The 24,094-nt window shown below is 42.0% G+C and overlaps 2 protein-coding genes and 1 long non-coding RNA gene across 7 annotated transcripts; 2 read left to right on the forward strand and 1 right to left on the reverse strand.

Moving 5' to 3' along the window:
* The first annotated feature begins 361 nt into the window (after nt 1-361).
* On the forward strand, nt 362-3,104 carry LOC117222469 (solute carrier family 66 member 3). 5 transcript variants are annotated; one of them, XR_013033514.1, is made up of 6 exons: nt 362-1,968; nt 2,042-2,125; nt 2,194-2,264; nt 2,355-2,475; nt 2,596-2,844; nt 2,959-3,104. XR_013033514.1 is itself a non-coding variant. In XM_076522276.1 (5 exons), the coding sequence occupies exons 1-5, from the start codon at nt 1,823-1,825 to the stop codon at nt 2,768-2,770; spliced, it is 597 nt and encodes a 198-aa protein (XP_076378391.1). In that variant the 5' UTR covers nt 365-1,822; the 3' UTR covers nt 2,771-3,104. The 5 variants fall into 5 exon arrangements, 3 of the variants coding, with proteins under 3 accessions (XP_076378391.1, XP_076378386.1, XP_033330074.1); XM_076522276.1 differs by having other exon boundaries at nt 365-1,968; nt 2,596-3,104; XR_013033513.1 differs by having other exon boundaries at nt 651-1,968; nt 2,042-2,264.
* Nucleotides 2,986-3,795, reverse strand: LOC117222487 (uncharacterized). Its single transcript, XR_004490709.2, has 2 exons — nt 3,348-3,795; nt 2,986-3,207 (listed from the first exon to the last, which is right to left on the reverse strand). It is a non-coding gene; the product is annotated as an uncharacterized LOC117222487 (long non-coding RNA).
* On the forward strand, nt 3,777-23,967 carry LanA (laminin subunit alpha). The gene is made up of 20 exons (XM_033474078.2): nt 3,777-4,272; nt 8,379-8,525; nt 11,082-11,489; nt 11,699-11,912; nt 11,981-12,190; nt 12,270-12,542; nt 12,630-12,767; nt 12,854-13,126; nt 13,214-13,513; nt 13,681-13,839; nt 13,922-16,998; nt 17,346-21,014; nt 21,099-21,636; nt 21,723-21,818; nt 21,908-22,108; nt 22,189-22,355; nt 22,595-22,840; nt 22,936-23,095; nt 23,189-23,416; nt 23,518-23,967. The coding sequence occupies exons 1-20, from the start codon at nt 4,054-4,056 to the stop codon at nt 23,787-23,789; spliced, it is 10,995 nt and encodes a 3,664-aa protein (XP_033329969.2). The 5' UTR covers nt 3,777-4,053; the 3' UTR covers nt 23,790-23,967.
* Nucleotides 23,968-24,094: the final 127 nt, after the last annotated feature.

The raw sequence follows: 24,094 nt of genomic DNA on the forward strand, positions 1-24,094 counted from the left end.
GCTCCTTCGTGTGAATAAAGCTTTTTACTGTAAATTTTCAACAAGAATCCCTAGTCAACTAATATGTTAACTATTTACGTACAAAATTTTGTACAAATTTCTCATATAAAATTTAGTCCGAGCATTTAGGAATTTGTAGCTTAGATTTCATTGATTTTGAATGAAGTTGAAAAGTTGTCATTCTACGATTTGACGATTTTTAATCACTGTACAACTATGCTGCGACGAAAATTTGAATGTTTCGCATTCTAATATCAAAGTCGAGTAATATTTAAAAATATTAAGATTTTACGATTGTGGTCGATATATTGGTTTATCAACTATAATTCGCGCTTGACCATTGACTCCGTGTAATCATGGAAATCAAGTAAAATCAAAGCAATTGCTTTAATAAAACAAAAACTTGAAACAGGAAAGAAATATTTCGGTGTTTCGTAGATTGTTAGTTTTAGTACATTTGAAAAATTAATTTTTGAATTTACTTACAAGTACACGTAAATACACGAAAAATGCAGCTATACCCCTATGTCAATATTGTAAATTAACAATTGTTAGTTGCTTCGTTTACAATGTATAATTAATTTTTTTTCCACATAATACTAAATACTAAATGTGGTTAGGGTAAAGACCATTAGAGGGTCTTTAGGTTAGAGAGACCTACAGTGCCATCCGTGTCCGAACGTTCAATCTTCTAATATTTGTTAACGTAAGATGACACCACCATATTCTTTAACGTTTCATACTATGAAATACATCCCTAAAAATCTTTTTAATCATCAGCATCTACTAAGAAACACAAAATAATACTTATTATTGAGTAATGAACGTAATGAATTTTTAATGTATAGTTTACAATTTTATTTTTAGAATATTTTTACGCCATCTATTGTATAAACTGTGTAACCAATTGACAACCAACGTGAGCATTTGATCATAGATGTCGTTAAAAATGTCTTTCCAAATTCATTACTGCATTTAAAAAACTGAAATATTAGCACATAAAGCGACTGACAATTGTTATTACACAGTATCGATTACAGAACATTTTCAAAACAATCTAACGTTATTCTTAAAAGAATTTATCTTTCAGTTGTGCTTTTATTCATAATTTTTCCTTGAAATATTATCTAGGAACATGACAATGGGGATTATTAATGTTTTAGCAATTGGTAGGTCGTATCAGAAACTCTATAACTACGAACTCCCCAAATAAAGATAAACCAAAATAAACACGGTATCCAACGGTATCGACGGCGATGACGTTGCGGTGGTGTGGCAACGTTCGTTCGCCCAACAATTATGAATTCTAATTTGTTATTTATGTATTCGTGCTTTCTGCGAGCGTGATTATGCAAGTGTTAAACATTCCTGGCGATGGTTGGGGTGTGCGTAACACATTGTAAACGTAGATGTAAGACACCCACGTCCCCGCTGTCGTCTGCACGTCAGCGTTAGTGGATGTGACAATTCTCACACAAGCGAGCCATAAAAAGATTAATACCGGAAGCAGAAAAAGTTGTATTAAAGTAATATTGTCACGGGCTTAGAATCTTATAGTAACAAAGCACTGACAGTCCAGTACTGTGCGAACGTGCAACACTGCAGATTGTTCAAACGATAATTTAAGAAAAAAATGTTGAAGTCCGATAAATACATTGAAGCGAAGTGTGCGTAACGTTATCGACGTATCTGTTTAAAATCGAATGATCATTTAATACGTAAGTTTCGTTATGCCACAATTGTATGGAAAACATTTATCGTGAACATATTGAAAAAATTCATATTGCAAGTATAGGACCAGCCGAATAAACAATTGACAAACATGGTGCTGCAACAATTGGCAGACTTCCTGAGTCTTATAACGATAGGCATGTGTTTCATTTTGAAAATTCCTCAAATTCTAAACTTACTCTCTTCCAAGTCAGCAGATCAGATATCAGTTGTGGGTCTCTTACTAGAACTGACAAGGTAAACTTTCAAAAAAATAATAATTTTGTATCATAATAAATGAATTCTGGCCAACATTTTTCAATTGTTTCAGTTATACAGTGATGACTAGTTATAATTATACAAATGGCTATTCTGTGCTGTCTTATTTGGAGTACCCTATTATCCTATTACAAGAGTATATCCTAATTTTTTTGGTCCTGAAGCACCTAAATAAGCTCAATACATTTTCTATAATGTTCACAGGATTTTATTTTATTACAAGTGCTTCTCTTGCACTGCAGATCATTCCAAAAGTAGTTCTCACGTTTTTAGCGGTTGGTTGATTAATTAATAATGAATTAATCGTTTTAATAATGTCTCTGAATCACGCGTTCAATAATATCGGAAATTTGTATGATTTGCAGCCAATGTGTACTCCAATTTCTGTTTCGAGCAAAATCGTTCAATTGCTCGCTATACTGCGTGCGAAAAACGCGGACTCTGTGTCGCCGATCACGTGGTTCATTTCTGCCTTCACGAACCTAAGTAAGTCGACGATACCGGAAGTTCTCGGTCTCCGGATTCTCCCCATCCATTTTAATTAATATCAGAAGATTTTAACTCGGGTCCGAAATGACCCGCACTAATGTTTTTCTATGTTTACAGCGAGGGTGTTCACAATATGGATGGATTCGGCCGACACGTTGCTGCTAGGAAATTTTATCATATCAACCTTACTAAGCTCCAGCATCATGGTTTCCGCCATTTACTACAGAATGCAACCTGTGAAACAGAATTAAAAATCTGGAACGATTTCGACATTTCCGCGTCGTCAATTTAGTCATATTTCTGCTGATAAGAAGAGCGCAAAATCGGGTCGTCGATTTACTTGAAACGTTGTAGACTTACGGTAAGGTATGGAAATTCTAAGATATAGATTCTGGTTCAATATACTCAAATTCTTAAAAAAAATCTTTTTTTCTGTGTTTAAATTAACTGTATATCGGTGACCTGACGTTCTTTCAACAGACGGTGTACCTAATTACATGTACTTAATTTTACTCAATACTCAAAACTCAATACTCGATCATGTTGAAGTTATGCCTAGTCTAGTTACAAGATTGAAGAGGATTGTTGAATAAAACTGTTACTGAATGACTGATCTCAAAATATAAGTTCCGACGTCTTGTAATTTCTTCTTAAAATCATGTTTATACCGCGCCGTAATCCTTTTCATTTCCTAGTAGCTTTTTGAAGGAAAAATTTCCTTTTACATTCCTGGAAGATGAAATATAAACACATAATCACAATCATTGGTCTCTCATATATATTGTATCTAAAATTTCGAAAAGATTGTTGTTATTGTATCTTACTAGAAAAGTGAAGGGGCATAACATTAATGGTTCCGATTACTTTACCTTTCAAAAATACCGATGGAACGATCCATTACTTGCTGGCACAAGGGTTGATTTATGAATATACGAGCCCCATCGAACGACTCTGACCACATGCAATACCGTCCAATATAAAGACATAAAACTGGCAATGCGGTGTCTTACAGTTTCCTCTGCCGGTACACAATCCTCCAATCAGAAACCAACTAGACAACCCCATACCCTTCCCGATCCATCAAGAATCAGCCGCCTGAGTTCTCGCACTGTTCCCCGAAATGGGCCCCAGTGAAAAGCGGAGACAATGCTCCGTTCCATACGTGTGTACGGTCCATGGGACGGCAACGATAGCATATGGTTTGAAAGTGTGTACGGTCGGCGCTGTGTGGACCACGATGGGACCCTCCACCCGCGCCGCCCCTCTACCATGGCCGGCTGCCGGTCCTCGGTGACCTCCGGTCTGTCAGTCTGTACTGAGAAGCCGTTCAAGCACCATCAGCAACTGAGCGTCTCTCTCGTGGTGTTCTCCTGAGAAGGAAAAGAGAGAGAGAGAGAGAGACAGGGGCAGACAGACAGAGAGGGGGAGAGCTAGAGAAGGGCGGAAGAAACGGATAGAGAGGTAGAGGACAGAGTTTCTCCTAGCTGGCAGGATCGGCAAAAGGACACGCGGTGCGGATCGAGGACGACGGAGAGGTACCGACGGTGGCGGGCCTGATCTCTCTCCACTGTCAGGATGCCGAGGTGGTTGCTGGCCGCTTCTTTGGCCTGGTTCCTGCTGCTCCACCAGGCCAAGGCAAAGATCTTGACGCCGCCTTACTTCAACCTCGCCGAGGGCAAGGAAATCATCGCGTCAGCCACGTGTGGCGTCGACACCCCCGGCCCAGAACTCTACTGCAAACTCGTAGGCGCCAACGCTGATCAGCACGAGGACATCAATCTCATACAAGGACAGGTACGTACATATGCACCTGCGAACTTAAAATCTTCCTTCCAGCAAATCGAGCTTGATAGCACCTGGGCATTTTCTTAATTGCAACTACATACCTACAAATTGTTATAAAGTCGTTTATCAATTTTGGGCGTTACTTAAGTGTTCGGGTGCTTTTGAACAACAATGTTCAGTTAAGAGCAGTCGTTTTCAAACTATATTTCGTGGAACCATCCAAAGGTTCCTAGAGTCAAGTATATTAAGTTTTCACTTATCGAGATGCTCTAGCTATGGCTTGATAGTTAATGTTGATCGGACAGAGCGTTAGCACCGAACGATGTAGACATATTTGTATCGCACAAGCTCGTTTAAATATTTATACGAGTTGATACGCTTAACCGACACGAAATTAAATATATTAAATAAATATATACTAGCCTAAATTTGGATTCATATCTTTTCGCTTAGTTTCCGCGATTGCAATCTTATCAACATTATCTGTCGTTAAATATTGCCTCTAGCGCTGTAGAGGATATTGCTGTGATGATATTTACAAAATAATCATAAAAAAAAATAATCATAATTACAAAATAAGACGAAAAATGAATTGTATAATTCTTGATACACCAAAAGATCAACAGATTAATGTGCATATTAAAAATTCTTAGGAGAAATCAGCAAAGTTAAGCCTCAGTCCGATTCTTGCCAGTTGATATCCACGTTCGATCGACTATTTTTGACAGATATTTAACATTTATCTGCAAGCTGCTCGAAATTGCTCGGTACTCAGCTCCATAGTGCCCAGCCGAATTTTATCTGTGCTAGTCCTTCAAGACCAAAAGTTTATCAATCCCACGACAACCAGTCGCTTGCTCAACTACTTCCTATTCGTCGTTTACCAGCCACGAAACAAAAATCCGAGATTGAAGCGAATGATTTACTGTGCCGGACAACAGCAGAATACGTATATTTGAACGTATACATCAAGGGTGGTCAAAACGTAACTATTCCTAGTCGGCCGCCTGTCTGATATTATCTATGTTTATTTTAAATTTAAACTTAATGTTGACTTTAAATTACTACCTTTTCTTATGATCACGTAACACATACGATGTTGTTAGGCCGTCGCTTATAATTTGAAAAAAAAAAAATAGGTCGCCCGTAGCAATTAAAAGTTTGTCCACCCCTGGTATACATAGTGCCACGAGCAGATTAATCATCGCCAGCGCATGACTTTCTTCTCTCTCCGCGTGTCGTTTCAGCGGTTACTATCCCCGCAACGGTATCGCCTTGGCGCACACGATAAGGGAAGATCGCGGTAAATGTTTATGCGAGCCAGCGTGAATGAAATCATACGGGAACGAACAGCTTTCATTAATCGACGCGTAACGAGCGACTATTAGCGACCGGGGCCATGTGTCGAGAATCGCGTCACCGAGAAAGGGGCCCACAAACTTATGCACCTTAATTATTGACGTAATCCTAACGAGATTTCCTCGGGAAATTATCGATACAGAACCGCCAATTTATCGGCTCGCGTTGTTAAACTAGCTGTTTCATGCAGTATTTCTTGTACCGTTTTGCCTGTAGCCTGGCAGTAGCAATTCGTGACAATTTCACCGCAGATCTCTATAACCAGACGGCTCACAAAAGTCTTAAAAATTTAAACAGCTCGAAATTCTTGCAACATCTCAGTTATTTTATTTCTGCTTTACGAACATTCTTACCCAACAAGTGAAAAATTCCATGTACACTTTGTTGAATGCAACCTGTTAAGTAGGATCTCTGATCTTTATACATTTATATCGTTTACGAGTTTTGCAAATTAAAAATATGTACTACGAGCAATTTCTAAGCGAAGAGAACACACTTTTCTTTATTCTTGCTTCGTATATTCTCGATGCAGAAAAATTAGCTTGACTTTGTTCGTTCAACGTGTAAAGATGGCTTGCAATTTTCTGGACGCAGAAAGAAAGAAGACTCGTTATATCTAATGATATCGAAGTATGTAATTGATTCCGAGTAAACGTAGGAGACCGTCGAGTGCGCAGAGATTACCGGAGTAATGCTAGACGATAATCGCTGTCCTCTCCGCCGAATATTACCCCGGGACATTGTTGTGAGAACCGTCGGCCTGTGAATCGGGGACAAAGAGGGCCCCTCGGGGCCTCTCCAGCAAGGATATTTCGGCCGGAGTCTTTTTTAGAGACTTCCTGAGAACCAGTCCGGAAGATCCTAGTAATCTAGTCTATCGTTGGTCGCCTACGACGAACCGTGATAAAATATTGCTGACTTTCCCGGCGATGGATCCGCAGCAGCTCCACTTAGGTGCCACTCTACTATTCGCAGCAACGCCAAAAATGATCCTTCAGATCGTGAACTCGCGTTAGGCTCGCGATTCTTGATATCTGGAATGGATGATCATCGAGAAACTTCGTTTCCTTTGCCGTTGCGTTTTACTATTTAACGCCGACGTAATGCAATTAATAAATCGCTAAGCGTTATTGAAAGGAAAATATTGCTCTCGATTTCCTATCGTAATCTAATGATATAATTCTTAGAAGTTTCGTGGATTATCAATCCCGAGGATTGACCTAGTCTTAGTAAGCTACGAGCACATAATTCCGACCGTTCGAGCAAACGAATTTACACAAAACAGCGTTTTAGTTGGTGTGCATTGTGTCTAGGCTTGCGCAAACGTTTCACAGATATTTGAAATACCTGCACAGCGGGAATTCAGCGAAATCTAGAGTGTGCAAATACATTTATCATTCCGTGATTCTTAGCATAGCGTATCTTCGATACGCAATGACCGGAATGACAGTATATGTATAAATAGCAAACAATGGGACAACTGAAGATTGCTTTGCGTTCTATTCCCTGGCCAATGGTTGACCCGTCGATAGTGATTATCTCGAATCGGTAGACGATACCTATTTTTTTCATTCGAAAAGGTTCAGGTTTCTCGATTCAAAGAAGTCTGGCGGAGTAGAATTTGCGATGCTATAATTTTTGGAGTCTTGAATGGGCATACTGTATCCATTGGAATGTTCGGTTGTTGGCCTATTGGCCCAGGACCCCATGGTCAATGGCAGCCATTTCTACGGTGTGTTACGTGTATCTATTTACGCGGGCGAAAGAAAACGTCATGTAGACTAGAAGTGAGAGGGTTGATAAGGATCAGGTGATAACGGTGACCTCTCGATAACACTTGACCATCTCCTCTCTTCAAATTCCGAGCGGTCTAACTGAAACGAGCGCGCGTCCCATAAAGATTCATCTGTGGCTCTAAAAATCCGTGACTCGTCGCATTTAATTCATTCCTCGACGATTGTGCAACGTTTTTTTTAGAGAAAAAAATTGATTATTCCCCTGCCTTCCCCGTTCGCTCTCCGTATACGCTAATATTATTTTTAGATTTCCCGTGCACAAGCGCGCACTGCGCACACACGTGCAACGCTTATCACAGTTTTCCTTGCGAGCGATAAAGATAATTGTTGTTATTATTACTAAGGAAAACAGAAGTTTTTCTTCGGAAAGTTAGTATAGTGTCGATAGTTCGATTTGCATGTTCGATGCATGTATCATCTAGTTTATTATATTTTTTTCTAATTAGATTCGGAGAGCTTGGATCGCTTACTGATCTATTTATAGTACTGATTTCGTTGAGTCACAGCGAAACAGAATTTATGAACGCGATCATCTTTCACGTTTAAGATTGTTATTCCCTCCGGCTTCTGTAACGATTAAGTAACTCGCGATAACCGGGCTGCGGATGTTTATGCAAATATGAATGCATAATAAAAATATCGAGAAAGTGGAACAGATCTTGTGAAATTTTTGAACAGATTTCGGTGATTCGAGACTGAAAGATGAATGGACGCTTATCGATACGAGGAAAATGATTGTACAAGGTAGTGAAATAATGAATGCAATTTTCCGAAACAGTGCAGAACTTTAGTAGATCGAATGTTTTATGTTAAAAAAGCGTTAGGTAAAGGACACACGCTATTCCACGCGTTGAAATCACTGGCTCTTTATGATCGACTTGCTGACCTTTCTCGCCTCGATACGACTGACAATCTCATCGGAGATGTGAAACATAATCCGTTGTTCATACTTGTGCACAGGTATGCGATTACTGCGATCCGGAGAACCCGGAAAAGAAGCATCCGCCGGAGTATGCGGTCGATGGAATGGAAACCTGGTGGCAATCGCCGCCGCTCTCCAGGGGAATGAAGTACAACGAGGTGAACCTGACTATCAACCTGGGACAGGTAAGTGTTCGATCGCTGGGGACACACCGGCAGATTCTTTGACGTTCGATTTTAATATTTGAACAACAAACACGATAAGTTGGAGTAACAGACTGCGAGTTCTTACACACAGACTTACAGTGGCCCACAAAAGTGTTCGTACACCATTTAAAACGGATTACTATTTTAAAATTGAACTAAAATTGAACTTTTTTTATGATGACACAGAAACTAGTCCGCTAGACGGCCGCTAAAAAGCTTTTTTTTTAAATTTTGCTATTACTTGGAATGAAAAGAAAAAATTAAAAATTCTCATTTTTTAATTTTTTTTATTTGAGTCTACAGTGAAAATTAGAAAAAAGTCTTTTGTAGATTTCGGTGCTGAAAATTTGATCGAAATTGGTTAACTTATAGTCGAGCTACAGGCCTTGAAGGATTTTAAAAGCTGCAGATTTCTTACAGTTTTTGGTTAAAATCGTGATGAAACTGCGATTTTTGCGATCTTTAATTTGTTGTAACTCATAATAACATGAACCGATTTCGATAATATTTTCAACATGCATATAAGTTACCGAGATCTACGAAAGATATTTTCTAATCTTCGCTATAGGCGAACAGATAAAAAAGTTAAAAATCAAGATTTTTATTTTTTGTCATTCCAAGTAATAACAAAATTAAAAAAAGAAAGCATTTCAGTCATCGTCTAGTAGTATAGACTAGTCCCTCTATCATCGAACAAAAATTCAAGTCATTTAGTTCAGTTTTAAAATAGTAATTGCATTCTAAAAGGTATATACGAACGCTTTTGTGGCCAACTGTACGAAAATTGCAATCGTGGCGGAGTATCGTACACCTATTTCTTTTGCTTTACGGACAATTGTGGGATATACAATAAGTCATGTTGTTACGCTATTGAAATTCTTTAGAAATATTGGGAAGCCATTGAAACACTTTAGAAATACTTTCGCCGAATTTCTAAGTCAGCGAAATATTCGTGAACAATTCTTGTATTTTCAACAGTTTTTGAAAGTATCGGAGTGTTATGTATACATTGTACACCGTGCATCAGTTTCAGACACTGTTTTTATAATGTAAGATTTGTATCCGTTTATGTGAGTTATTTAATACAAATCATAGAAGGAAGCATTTTCGGTTTGAATTGGTTGGATTGATCGCTTATTGTGAACGCGTTTGAGACAGGACAGCATCGAAGACTGAAAGGGAGAGAATTAATGACAGCAGGAAATAATGAGCCTGTGGAGTAAGCGTTTTATCTGTAACAAATTGCTTTATCAAGCGGTAGGCGTTTTCCTGCAAAGCGGGAAAGAATTATCTTCGCTTTGCTTCCGGAGGACAATAGAAAACACGGGTTTTAGGGAGCGGGGTACGGTTCTTTCTCGTTCGTTCAACCTGATATTCGACAAATTTTCACGCAAAAATTTTGCAGATATTTACTTTCTTTTCCGGAGACATTAAACAATAAAAGCATATGTTACTGAAGATAATTAAACACATAATAGAAATTTTATTTCGCGCAACATGCTCGCTATAAATCCTGCGATTCGTTCTATTGCATTTCCTTTCTGTTACTTAATTCATTCAAAAAATTTGTATTTTATGCAAGAAAATCAGACTGTGAAACTTTGTGTGACAAAACTTGTTTGAGTTGATTGTAAAGAAGAAAAATTAAATTCTTAAATTTTTGTAACGTCTCTAGCTGCCGTGCCTTCAAATCTTACATTTTATCCATTCAATTCTTCCCACGAATGCACAAAATCCGCACTCTAATAGAGTCACAGATTGGGATTGCGAGTGAAATGTAAATTGCCGAACGAGGCCTGGAGTTTCTTAGTTTGTGAAATATTTGGAAACTAAAGAAAAAGGGTAAAGGACCCGGCGAAAATTTCACGCCTCGGAAAACATGAGCGAACGTGTTCCCGTCTCGGAGGTTATTGTCTTTTCGCTAAACGGTTTCTCAGAAGGACTCATTTACTCTCTCTCTTTCTCTCTCTCTCTCTCTCTCTCTCTCTCTCTCCCTCTCTCTCGCGCGTGTTCCCGACCACGTGTCCGGGAATTTTGGAGCGGAGGCATGATCGTAACGCTTCCGAAAGCTCGACAGTCCGGCACATCTGTTTCTCAGTCGATCGTTTTTGCCTAAAACATCTGTTTTCCGCAGAGAGTCCTCGGTGGAAATAAACGGAAGACAATGTATTGTTCTCTCGTCCAAAAGAAAATTACAAACAGTCGTACAACTGTCTGCCGATGTACAGTAAATTCTCCCTAATTGACACTCAGATTATGCACAAAAATGGACAATTTGGAAAGCGGAGATTATAAAAACAACTACAAAAACGAGCCGCAAGACTCGAACAATCGTATCTCCTTTTCCCAAATTGTCCATTTTTGTGTACTATCTGAGGCGTCAATTACTGTAGTCGGAATGATTAATGTCTGAGTTTTTGCAGTAAGAATTTTTTTTATCGATAATTGATAATTACTTTGACTGCTAGTTAGTTCAGCTGTTAAAACGCAATTAAGAAAGCTATGAGCAGGTTTCCAAGAATGTTTTCTCTTCAGGAGTTCCACGTAGCTTATATCTACATAAAAATGGGGAATTCGCCGAGACCTGGGCTATGGGCACTCGAGAAATCGAAGGACTACGGGAAAACCTGGTCGCCCTGGCAATATTTCTCTGACACTGCTGCCGATTGTCTGACTTACTTCGGCGTGGACAGCACAAAACCGATCATAAGGGACGACAGCGTGACCTGCACGATCGAGTACTCGCAGATTGTGCCACTGGAAGGCGGCGAGATACCGATTTCCATTTTAAACAACCGTCCTTCCGCCAAACACTATTTCAACTCGACTCTGTTGCAAGAATGGACCAGAGCGACCAACGTCCGTTTCCGGTTCCTCAGGACGAAGAACCTACTGGGACACCTGATGTCCTTGGTCAGGGAGGACCCTACTGTCACGAGGAGGGTGAGTGTCCTGGAAATGGTATCTCGTTAGAACAGATACGAACCCGTTTCTAACGAACGACCATTATGGAATGAAAAGAGAAAATACGCAAAGAATTCTGTAACTGTTCGGAGATCTAACTTTAGCTTGACACTAACGAAAAATGGATCGTTCGCAACAATATTCATTTATAACGAACTCGGAAATACGTGAAATTCTTCTGGTTTTAGTATTTTTACTCGATCAAAGACATCAGCATCGGCGGTCGGTGCATGTGCAACGGGCACGCGGACACCTGCGACGTGTTGGATCCGAAGTTGCCGAAGAAACTCTTCTGTAGTTGCCAGCACAATACCTGCGGGCCTCAGTGCGCGAACTGTTGCAAGGGTTTCGAGCAGAAGAAGTGGCGGCAGTCCACGGCTTTCAAGAAGTTCACTTGCGAACGTGAGCAAAATGATTTAGTGACGGACAGCTCCGAGTGCTAGTTTTAATTACCGTTTCTTCTGCGTCAGCCTGCAACTGTTTCGGTCACACGGACGAATGCAAGTACGATGCAGAGATCGACGAGAAGCACCTATCACTGGACATCCACGGGAACTACGAGGGTGGCGGTTGGTGCCAGAATTGCCGAGACAACACCGAAGGCATCAACTGTAACCGATGCAAGCCAACGTTTTACAGGCCCCGTGACATGCCCCTGAACGCCACCAACGTTTGTCAACGTGAGCAAAATTCCGTTTCCCTAGCTTATGTCTCCGGTTGGATTTTTAATGACACGTTTTTTTCTTCTTCTGTATACAGCGTGCAATTGCAACAACTTCAATTTGACCGGAAACTGCGCCGAGGAGACGGGCAAATGCGAGTGTCGTAAAGAGTACAAATCGCCGAACTGTGACAGCTGTAACAATCGATATTTTGGTTATCCAAACTGTGAGCCGTGTCAGTGCAACGAGAACGGCACCGACGGTGATTACTGCGAGGCGATCGACGGCTCCTGTCCCTGCAAGCTGAACTATGCCGGCCATTACTGTAATCAATGCGCAGAAGGCTACTTCAATTTTCCCGAATGTTCTCGTAAGCAACTGTTCTTCAATACAAAGTTGGTAACAATTCTATTTTGTTAAAGAATACTCGTAAAAGAGGCTTTTCTCACGATTGCAGCTTGCAACTGCAACTCGCTGGGATCTCTCAGCGATATTTGCGAGGTGATTTCTGGCAACTGTACCTGCAAGAACAACTACGGCGGCCGCACTTGCGATATCTGTGAAGATGGCTACTTCAACTATCCCGTCTGTTCTTGTACGCATTTAGGGGAAGACAATTATATTTATATACATATGTTTGATAAATAGACTGGTAGATAATTGTTAACAAAACTTTCTTAGTCTGTAACTGCGACGCTCGTGGAACCATACCGGGTATCTGCGACAAATTGAGCGGCGTTTGTCTCTGCAAAGAAGGATACGGAGGTGCCAGATGCGATCAGTGCATCAGTGGATACTACGGATACCCGAACTGCAGACCTTGCAACTGCAGCACGGTGGGTTCGTCGTCCATCAGCTGCGACGTGACAGGCAAATGTTCCTGCCTCACCAACTTCGCTGGAAAAACCTGTGATCAGTGTAGCCCCGGGTATTATATGTACCCGGAGTGCATCGGTATGGAATACGAATGATAAATTCATAAATAATGCTCGGTCTGTATTTCGGAGAAGTTTGATGATACCAATACCTCTTTCATTGCAGCTTGTGATTGCGATAGCCATGGTTCCATAGGCGCCTCCTGCGACGCGGAGGGCAAATGCCAGTGCCGGGAGAATTTCGACGGATCTAGGTGCAGTCAATGCAAGGAAGGATTTTACAATTTCCCCACCTGCGAGGGATGTAATTGTGACCCAGCAGGTGTCGTCGAGACCTTCCAGGGATGCGGTTCTTTGCCGGCTGGCGAGCTTTGTCAATGCAAAGACCGCGTCGAGGGAAGAATCTGTAACCAGTGTAAGCCACTCTATTGGAATTTGCAGCCTTACAATCCTGAAGGTTGCGAAGGTGAGCTGAATGGGAAATATTATCGTTTAAGCTTCTCTGAAAGTTTCATTGAAGCGAATGATACCTTAAGAGGATTTATGAAAGAAGAATAGTATGAATAGCGAACAGACCATTGAAACGCGGGGTATTCACCTATAATCATCTTAATTCATTGATTTATTTTCAAGAATGCCGTTGTAATATACCAGGCGTGATTGGGAACATCGGTGAATGCGACACGAAGAACGGTCAGTGCACCTGCAAACCGGGTGTAACAGGCAGGAGTTGTGACCAATGCACGGATGGCACCTACAATCTTCAGGAAAGCAACTTCTTTGGCTGTTCAGGTGACCTTTTAATTGACTGTAGTCGTGGTTGTCACCGTCGTATTACCCAGCTATGTTTGCAATAACTCTCTTTATCCTCTAGATTGTGCCTGTGACATCGGCGGATCAGTGAATCCCATCTGCGACAAGCAAACAGGCCAATGCCAGTGTCAACCTCGAGTTACTGGACTATCTTGTAATGAGCCATTAAAAGCTCACTATTTCCCAACCCTCCATCAGTTCCGCTACGAGGTAGAAGGCGGCAAAACGCCCAGCAATAACGAAGTTCGTTATGGTTTCAGCGATGAGCATTTCCCTGGCTATAGTTGGAAAGGTTACGCACTGTTCTCAGGGTTGCAGGACGAAATCATCATGCCGGTTTACATCCAAAAATCCTCGCTTTACCGAATGGTCTTGAGATACGTAAATCCGAACAACGAGCAGATTCTGGGTACGATAACGATCACACCTGAGAACCCATCTGGAGTAGAACAACAATTCAAAGTCAACTTTAAACCATCGGTTAAACCATCGTTCGTGACGGTTGCTGGAGTACAAGGTAATCATCCGGTCCCCATGGTGATGGATCCTGGACGCTGGTTCTTCAGGATTGCTACGAAGAAGATTCTGTTTCTCGATTATTTCGTGCTTCTACCATCCGAATACTATGAAGCCTCGATCTTAACTCAAGGCGTGAACATCCCTTGTGTGGTGGGATCCAAAGGACTCTGCCGTCATTACGGCTACTTGAACTTGACCAGGTTCAACTCCGTCCACGGAGCCGGCGGATTCCTGAATGAAAACAACGTTAGAATCCCTCTGACCGAGTACTTCGTTGAGAGAGACGTCCTAGAAGAAATCGACCGAGACGAAGTACCTTTGATCAACAATAAACAAGAGGAGATACACTTCGATCTGAGAGTCTCTAAGCCAGGTCCTCATGTATTGCTGGTAACCTACGTCACACCAAAGAAGGAACAAGTGACTTCTACCTTGCTGATAGAGGCAAACTCGGTTGGCAAGGGAAAAGCTACTCTCTACCCCTGTAAATACACCAGTATCTGTAGGCAGGTAGTCACAGACACCTACGGCAGAGTCGCGGTCATCAACTTCCCCTCTAATTACATTAGTCTCATTTTAACTGGAGAATCTACATCTAATGTTGCTATAGATTCTGTAGTAGCAATTCCCTACAATCAATGGTCTCTGGATTATGTGAAGCCTAAATCCATTTGCGTGAGGAAAGACGGTGTTTGCGTCAAAGGTGAGTTCCCAGGTGCCGCGGACGCCAAGAAGATAGAATTCGAAAGCGTTACCATGGTTCCTGAGGCCAGCAATAAACCCTTCGGCATCTACGACAGCACTACCAGGCTCATTTATTTAGACGCCACCAATACGATGGTCGATATCCACGCTAAAGTTCTAAAACCTGGGGATTACACTTTCGTGGTCCAATATTATCAACCGGACTATCCAGAGTATGAATTGGACGTCCTGCTGCAAAACGGAAAGTTTTACGAAGCCAAAATGGCGGCACCTCATTGTCCCAGCAACAGTGGATGCAGGAGTGTTGTTAAACAGGCTGATGGTAATATCCGGTTCCAACTGATAGAGAACTTTGCGATTACATTCAAAGAGAATGCTGAAAATGGCATCTGGCTAGACTACATTTTGGTGATCCCAAGTGAGCAGTACAGTGAGAAGGTTCTCAAGAAGATACAGTTCGATCAAACCAAAGAGTTTATTAAAAAATGCGGCTACAATCATTTCTATATTAACAAGACCGAGGAAGGTTTTTGCCGAGACTCGATATTCTCGTTAACAGCTAATTATAACAATCGTGCACTGCCCTGTAATTGTGACATCAACGGCACAATTAGTTTCGAATGCGAGAAATTCGGAGGACAGTGTCCCTGTAAGCCGAACATCATTGGTAGACGCTGCGAGATTTGCAAGACTGGGTTCTACGGATTTCCCAATTGCAAACCCTGCAACTGTCCTAGTACTGCCTACTGCGAGCTGGCGACTGGAGCTTGCAATTGTCCGGCCAGGGTGACCGGAGAGCGCTGCGACCAGTGTGAAACCGGTACTTATGGTTTCGATCCTATAATTGGCTGCGAGGAGTGCAATTGTTCCCCCCTCGGTGTGGTAGATGGCAACTTACAATGCGATCTCTTTAATGGCACCTGCAAATGCAAGGAGAATATCGTTGACAGACAGTGCGACAAGTGCAAACCTGGCTACTCGCAATTTCCACACTGTGAAAAGTGCGACTGCGATACTAGGGGCACTACCGGCGACATCTGCGACCAGTACACTGCCGAGTGTTTCTGCAAATCCAACGTTCAAGGATCTGCCTGCGACATCTGCAAAGAGGGTACCTTCGATATTCAAGAGAATAACGAAGAAGGTTGCACCAAGTGTTTCTGTTTCGGCAAGACCACCAGATGCGTGTCAGCTGATCTCTACAGAACTCACATGTCTGATATGGCGAAATGGGGATTGGCCATCTTTACCGAGAAGTTTGGTAGTGTGCAGTTTTTGGAGTCTGATCCACGACAGTTCAACGAAAGCAGCATAGTCACTAGTTTGACTGGAAACGATACCTTCGGTCAAGTGGTCTACTTTTCTGCGCCTGACATTTATTTGGGCAGCAAATTGACATCATACGGGGGATTTCTGAATTACACGGCCCACTACAACCCTGGACCGTTCGGCAACGCGGTTAGCGCACCGGACGTGATACTACAGAGCGACGACATTATCTTGCTTTACTATGCTGAGGAACAACCGCCTTCGTTTATGGACTTTGAATTCTCTTTGGAACTGGTAGAAACGAACTTCTTAACGCAGAATAAACTCAGCGCTACCAGAGAACAGCTTATGATTGTCTTGGAGAATCTTCAAGCAGTGCATATCAGGGCCACCTATTGGAACCCTAGCGTCACAGCTTCGTTGTCTTATGTGACTCTGGACACGACGACAGAATTCTATTCACCTCATAATGTTCCAGCCCACAGCGTAGAGCAGTGTCAGTGTCCACCGAATTATCAAGGATTGTCTTGTGAAGAGTGCGCATACGGATATTATAGATTGCAGTCCGGACCCCATGGAGCTTGCGTAAAATGCGAGTGTAACGGGCATGCCGACAGTTGCGATGTCAACACTGGAATATGTTTGGTATGATTTTAGAATTTTAATAATCTCGGAAGGAATTTTATTAAATTGTGAAGCGCGGTTTCTAAACCGAGAAATGAGCTTATTGAACGTTTCGAATGGAATATTACTTATTTTTTTTTTTGTATCATATGAAGTACATATGTATATGTATCGAGATGAACTCAATTATGTGCGACACAATGACACAGATTCCTATTATATCGACTGCACTAAATAATTACAGACTTACTTAAGTCTGTGAAATAATTGAAAATAAAATTTCCCAAATGCTGTTTATATCAGTCTTGGAACTGGTAAAGGCTAATTTGAATATTTCTCAGTTTTTTAAATAAAAGTTCTATTTGCAGAATTGCGAACATGGTACAACAGGGGACCATTGCGAGTTCTGTCAGCAGGGCTATTACGGCAATGCGACTGGAGGAACCCCAACAGATTGCCTAATCTGCGCCTGTCCTTTGCCTGTTGCGTCGAACAATTTCGCCACAGGTTGCGAAGTGAACGAGGAGGGCAACAAAATCAGTTGCGACTGTCTGCCGGGTTATTACGGCGCACGTTGTGAAGTATGTGCTACAGGTTATTACGGTAACCCCGAGTCATACGAGGACTTCTGCAAGCCCTGCGAATGTTCAGGAAACATTGATACTAATCAGGTGGGCGCTTGTGATTCTACCACCGGCGAATGCCTACAATGTCTGAACAATACTTACGGAGAAGCTTGCAACTTATGCAAGCCAGGTTTCTATGGCGACGCTATCAGTAGGAAAGATTGTAGAAGCTGCGTGTGCAAAGAATGTGGAATGAAACATTGTGACAGTTTCTCAGGACAATGTTTCTGCCACGAGAATGTCATAGGAGAGAACTGCGACCGATGCGCTCCCGATCACTATGGCTATGACAGCTGCAACGGCTGCGACGCCTGCGACTGTGGTCTAGCGTCTGAGAGCAGCCAGTGCAATGATTCTACAGGACAATGCAAGTGCAAACCAGGAGTCACTGGACGTAGATGTGACCAATGTATCCCTGGATACTGGAACTATGGGCCTGAAGGATGCACGTCTTGCGGATGCAATACCGGTTACTCGGTCGGAGTATCCTGCAACACCACTACTGGCCAATGCACCTGCCTGCCAGGCGTGATTGGTGAAAAATGTGATCATTGTCCCTACAGAAATGTTCTCATCCCAGGTCAAGGCTGCTTCGCCTGCGACTCCTGCACAGGAGACCTTCTGGATGTCACCGACGAATTGTCTAATCTTTTGGACCCTGTCTTTAAGGACTTTAACACGGTAGCGGAGAGCTATTTTACCAATCAACGATTGAAATTCATCAGCGACATGGCGAACGACCTGTACCCAAAGGTGGAATTGCTGGATCCTACTAAAGTGAACTTCCTGCCACTACAACAGCAAATGAACAAGCTGAAGTCAGACGTTTCGAATCAAAAACGAGAAATCGACTTCATGGTGGAGGATGGTGAGAAATGGAAGCTCGCTGCGGAGAACACGCTTGAGAATATGAACAATTTTGAGTTGGACGTAATCAAGGAGATCGACTTTGTCGCATCTACGGTCTCTGAGTTGGAGTCGCTTGCTTTGAATATCGAACAGGGAACGGGTACAAAGGTAGATAACGCACTGAAAGAAGCTCAGGAGATCCTGAAGAGAATCCAAGAGGTATCTTTCGTTAACTTTCGGGATCGAGCGACGGATCAAGTGGATCATGCCAATATTCTCGTATCGGAGATGCTAGACTACAACATTCCTGTGAATAATCTTTCCAGCATCGCGGAGAATATGAGCAGTAAAATCAAGAATGCGACCGGAAAGCTGGACGACCTGCTTGAGATTACTTGGAGGGCTCAAGAGCTGGCTAGTAAGGCGGACAAGATGAACCAGGAGTCTAGGATCATCGCCGAGACTGGGTTTTTTGACCTGGTGAAGACCGCTGCCGCAGATGCAAATGAAGATATCATAGGCGGAAAGCTACTCAACCAAAACGCTAGCGAGGCACTGAACATTGCGACTGGAAATGTTGAAACGTTGATGAAGAGCGTAAACGAAGATCTCACGACGACATTAAACGCGACTATTGAGCGAAATGAAATGATGTTGCAGGAACAGCTCATCTCGGTTATCCAGGCATGTAAACACGCTGATAACCTTTACAATAGATCATTAGATCTGGATGGCTTGCTGACCGATACAAGGAATACGGACGCTGTCAAGGCTGTCTCTGCGTACAGAGACATCAGAACAGCTATCGGGGCTGCGGAGAATGCTACAGCGAAGGCTATTGATGCTGCTAACAACGTAACCGCTCTGTTTGATGGTATAGAACAGCGGATGCTGAATTCGAGGAACGATTCCGTACGCTTATTAAGACTGGCCACAGATATTTCAGAGAACATCAAGGGTCAAGAGGATCTGGATGATGCACTGGATGATACCAGCTCCTTATACAATCAGAATAAACGGAACAAAGAGTTTTTAGATAACATCGATAAGGTTCTTTCGAACATTCCAGCGTCATTTTCAACAATGGCTCAGAATGCCATGGACCAAGCCAAGGACGTCGAACAAAACATTAAATATGCTGTTGATAGCATACACGGCGTCATAGACAAGATACCAGAAGACCTCAAGGGCACTAAACAATTGTCGAAGGACATCTCTGAGACTTCCCGATATGTTTCACAGGCGATGAAGCAGTTAGACACTGTTAACAAACAACTGCCACAAATCACAAAAATGTTGAACGATCTAGATGATAGTCAAAAGAAGATCGAAACCGGAGGCAATGATTTACAGAGCAAGATTGATGCATTGAAAAACAAGATCGCAAACGCGAGAGAGCTGGCGGATCGATTCAAGGTCGGTTTAACTTTCTATAGGAACACCACGCTGGAACTCAAGAATCCTGAAAGCCTTCCTCTGCTGGCAACGTCCACCAAAGTGTCCATGTACTTTAGGACCAACAATACTAACGGTTTCCTGTTATACCTTGGAAACGAGGACAATCGAAAGATTTCTAGGTCGAAGACCCACGATTTCATGGCATTGGTGATCGAGAGCGGTTACCCAGTACTTATCATGGACTTGGGATCCGGACCGGAGAAGATTATTAACAATAAGTTTGTGTCCGACAACGTTTGGCGGCAGATTATCGTCGACAGGACCGGCAAGAGCGTGAAACTGATTGTCAGAGAGGACATTGGTGAAGGAAAGGATAGATTAGAGACCAAGGACCAGGTATTACAAGGTTCACACGCCATATTCAGCGTAGATCAAGAACACTCGAAGCTTTTCGTAGGCGGTTATCCGTCTTCGTTTAACATGCAGGACGCAGTGACTGTGTCCTCGTTCGAGGGTCAGATGGAAGAACTAGTGATAGGCGACATTCCAGTGTCTTTCTGGAATTTCATCGATGGTGAGAACAATCAGAATGAGGCGATAGAGAGAGACAAGTTGATCAACTTCCAGCCCAGCACCGGGTACAGGTTCGATAAACACGGGTACGCCATCCTCAGCAAGAACGCGTCTCAGATCTCTCCTGATAAAAAGAAGTTCAGTATTAAACTGACCTTCAAGACGTTCAGTGAGGATGGTTTAATCTATTTGATGGGCAAGGGTAAACAGTTCCTGTCTCTAGAGATGAGAAACGGTCACGTGCTCTATCAATATGACCTTGGGGAAGGAGAGACCAATATCACGTCCGTGAACAAGTACAACGATGGAAACTGGCACAACCTGGAAGCACTGAGGTTTGAGAAGATGGGAGTGCTAAAGGTGGACGGTGTTGACATGGTCAGCAGCAAAGCGTTTGGCAACAACAAGAATCTCGTATCTTCTGATCATCTTTATTTTGGAGGATATCCTCCCAATACCAGACATCCTTACGAACAGGTGACCAATGATGGTTTTGAGGGTTGCATCGACGATGTCGTCATTTTGGATACTGTGGTTGACTTGACCCGCAATGTTCAGGCATTTGGAGTTATCCCAGGCTGTCCAGTTAGGGTAATTTTTCTATATTATTTAGAATGAATTTGTTTTCAACAGTCAACAAATCTTGATGACTTTATTGAGCTCTGTTTTGCATAGTTTGCCAGTCTGGTGTCCTTCGAAGAGAACATGCCGGGCTACGTAAAGTGGCCAAACATCACCTTGCAGGACACGCTCCAAGTAAACCTCAAGTTTAAGACACTGGCCAGCGACGGTCTGATCTTCTATGTGAGCGATCCAGAGACTGGTGCGGTCAGTTTCTTGTCCCTGATCGATGGAGTTCTGGTGTTTAACAGTCTGAGCGAGCCCCTCAGATCAAGTTCTTCCGGTATCAAGTTCAATGACAACGAGTGGCACGTGGTTACGGCGACTCATTCCAAGAACTCGTTGCAACTCGACATCGATGATACCAAGACTTACACTAATGACATAGCACCATCAACACTGAACATACCTCTCGGTAGTTTATACATTGGCGGTTTGTCCGCTACATTTGGTATCCCACCAACTGGAGAAATGACGCCATTTGTGGGTTGTATTGGAGATACAACGTTGAACGGAGTCATTATCAATTTTGCAAACACTACAGAAAGGCCTCGTGCTTTCTTAGGGAAGTGCAAAGGCGGAGATCCGTCTGGTATGTTGACCGCGAATCTCTCCTTATGACTTGATTAGGCTTGTTATCTTGCGAATTGATGCGAACAGTAATTTTACCTCATGTAGGTGTACCTGCCATTGTGGAGCCAGAACCAGACGTTCTGCCTCCGCTGCTACCCACGGAAAGTCCGGACGATAATATTGAAGTGTCCACCCCAATCAGTGAGTACGATCTTATTGATAATGTTTACAATATGTCAAACATTATCAGCGATCGGATAATCAAACTTGTAATCATTTAAACTCGACAGATGTTATCGATGTTGACTCGGAAAAAGACATAGACGACGAGGAGCCTGGTTTAGAGGGACGTATTCATTATCACGATAAAATCACTACAACAACCGAAACAATTTCCACGACCCAGACACAACCACCATATTATGTGGACCAGTGTAGTTTACCTTATTATCCTGCAATTGATCCTGAATTAGACAATTCTTGGAGATTCGGTATGATGCAGAAAAAACTCTATTTTGAGGATGTGTAAAAACGAAAGAAAGTGACAGGAGTTCTTTATATACTTCTTCAGGTACTGCCAGAAACAGCAGACTGGAGTACAGATCATTAAATGGAAGGTACAAGGACAACTATGACATCCAAATTGACGTGAAGACGATCGCCGAAGAAGGAATCATTTTCTACGCCTCTGACCTGAACGATCGGAATTTGATAGCTGTATACGTCAGTGATGGAAAGGTAAAGCGTTTATAAAGCGATAAGCCTGATAATGGTGCGAAAATATTTATTATACTTGGTATCTAGATGAATCCGGTAAATGTTTGAGATTGTTGCCATATTGTAAATATACGTATCTGTTGTGTGTAAACAATTTCAATGAACTCGTGGATCTCGTTTTGACGTAAAGTTCATGAAAACGTAGAGAATGATCTATTTTTCATACAATGAAACTGATTTTTTTTTTTTAATTTATTAAGATCCATTATAAGTTCGATTGTGGAAATGGACCAGAGTTGCTGGTAAGTGAGAAGAAAATAAACGACAACCACTGGCATTTGGTGGAATTCAAGAGACAAGGTAGTTCTGGCAAACTGATCATTGATGAGGAAGATCCGGTTAGTACCGGGTATGCGCAAGGGAACATGAACACCATGAACGTGATTCCGCCTTTCTACGTGGGTGGTATTCAGCAGGATACTCTTGGCAAAGTGTTCAACATGATTGTAAGAAAATTAAAGACTTCGATAAAGGATACTGCAGACTATGTGTTGTGCCAAATAGTCCACTAATATTTAGCTTTGATTGTTATCTGCATCAGGGTACAAACAAGACGTTCAACGGATGTCTTGGCAACTTTATGGTGAACGGACAACCAGTCGGTGAACCGATGAACAAAGTAGGCGTAATTCCATGCTCACAGAAAGTGGAATCAGGATTATTCTTCTACCCCGGAAATGGGAGCAATTTGTTCAGAGCAGGTACGTGTAATCTTCTTCATAACTTTTATTTATTTTTACAAATAAACGACCCACTGTGTACTATCATTCGATAATAAATCAATATGATTTCAGGGGACAGATTTACAGTCGGCAGAAATGTCGACATTCAGATGGATATCAAACCTCGCTCGACTTCTGGTCATCTGCTATCTGTTCATGGTAAACGAGACTATTTAATCCTGGAAATGATCAACGGAACTGTGAAGTTCCTCGTGAAAACGGCGAAAGGCACCATAGAGACTTCATTCGAACCCATGAACCCGAACTCTTTGTGCGATGGGAAGTGGCACAACATTCGAGGTAATACAAACAATTTTTATAAATAGAAATTAAGTAAAAATGATCAATTTAACAATGAATTGAAAATACAAAAATATATATTGTTCATTTTTAATTTGCAGCTGTCAAACAGAAGAACGCTGTGCTGTTGTCCGTAGATCATAAAGCAGCACAGCCTGGTATAATCAGTGGTAAAAATGTGGCAGGAGTTCTATCGAAACACCCGATTTTCATCGGTGGCCATCCGATGCTTGGGAAGAGATTGAGGGGAAGTACTTCGCAGACGCAATATGTTGGATGCATCACAAGCGTTCACATTAACATGCAACCTATACATCTAAGTCCAGAACGTGCTTATGGACAGGTTATCGCTGGTGTATGTCCAACAATATAATAATCTCAGAAATCCGTGACATAAAACAGATCATAAAAAATTGTATGATAGCGATTGGACTTATACTCATAGAGTTAAACGATTCCTATCAATTGTATCTGTTTGTTTTCTTTTTATCATCAAGATGTATATTTTTATTAGTAACTAAGATAATTAAATATAAATTGGAATCGTCGTACATCGAGTGCCATATCTCAGGGCTAACCCATTATGAACGATTTAAAGATGAATGTCAAATATTTCCAGTGTGTATTTTGTAGAATTTTCAGAAAATTATTTACACTACGACCGGGTATACAAAAGAC

This window comes from Megalopta genalis, chromosome 1, assembly GCF_051020955.1.
Source record: "Megalopta genalis isolate 19385.01 chromosome 1, iyMegGena1_principal, whole genome shotgun sequence".
NCBI classification, from domain to species: Eukaryota; Metazoa; Arthropoda; class Insecta; order Hymenoptera; family Halictidae; genus Megalopta; species Megalopta genalis.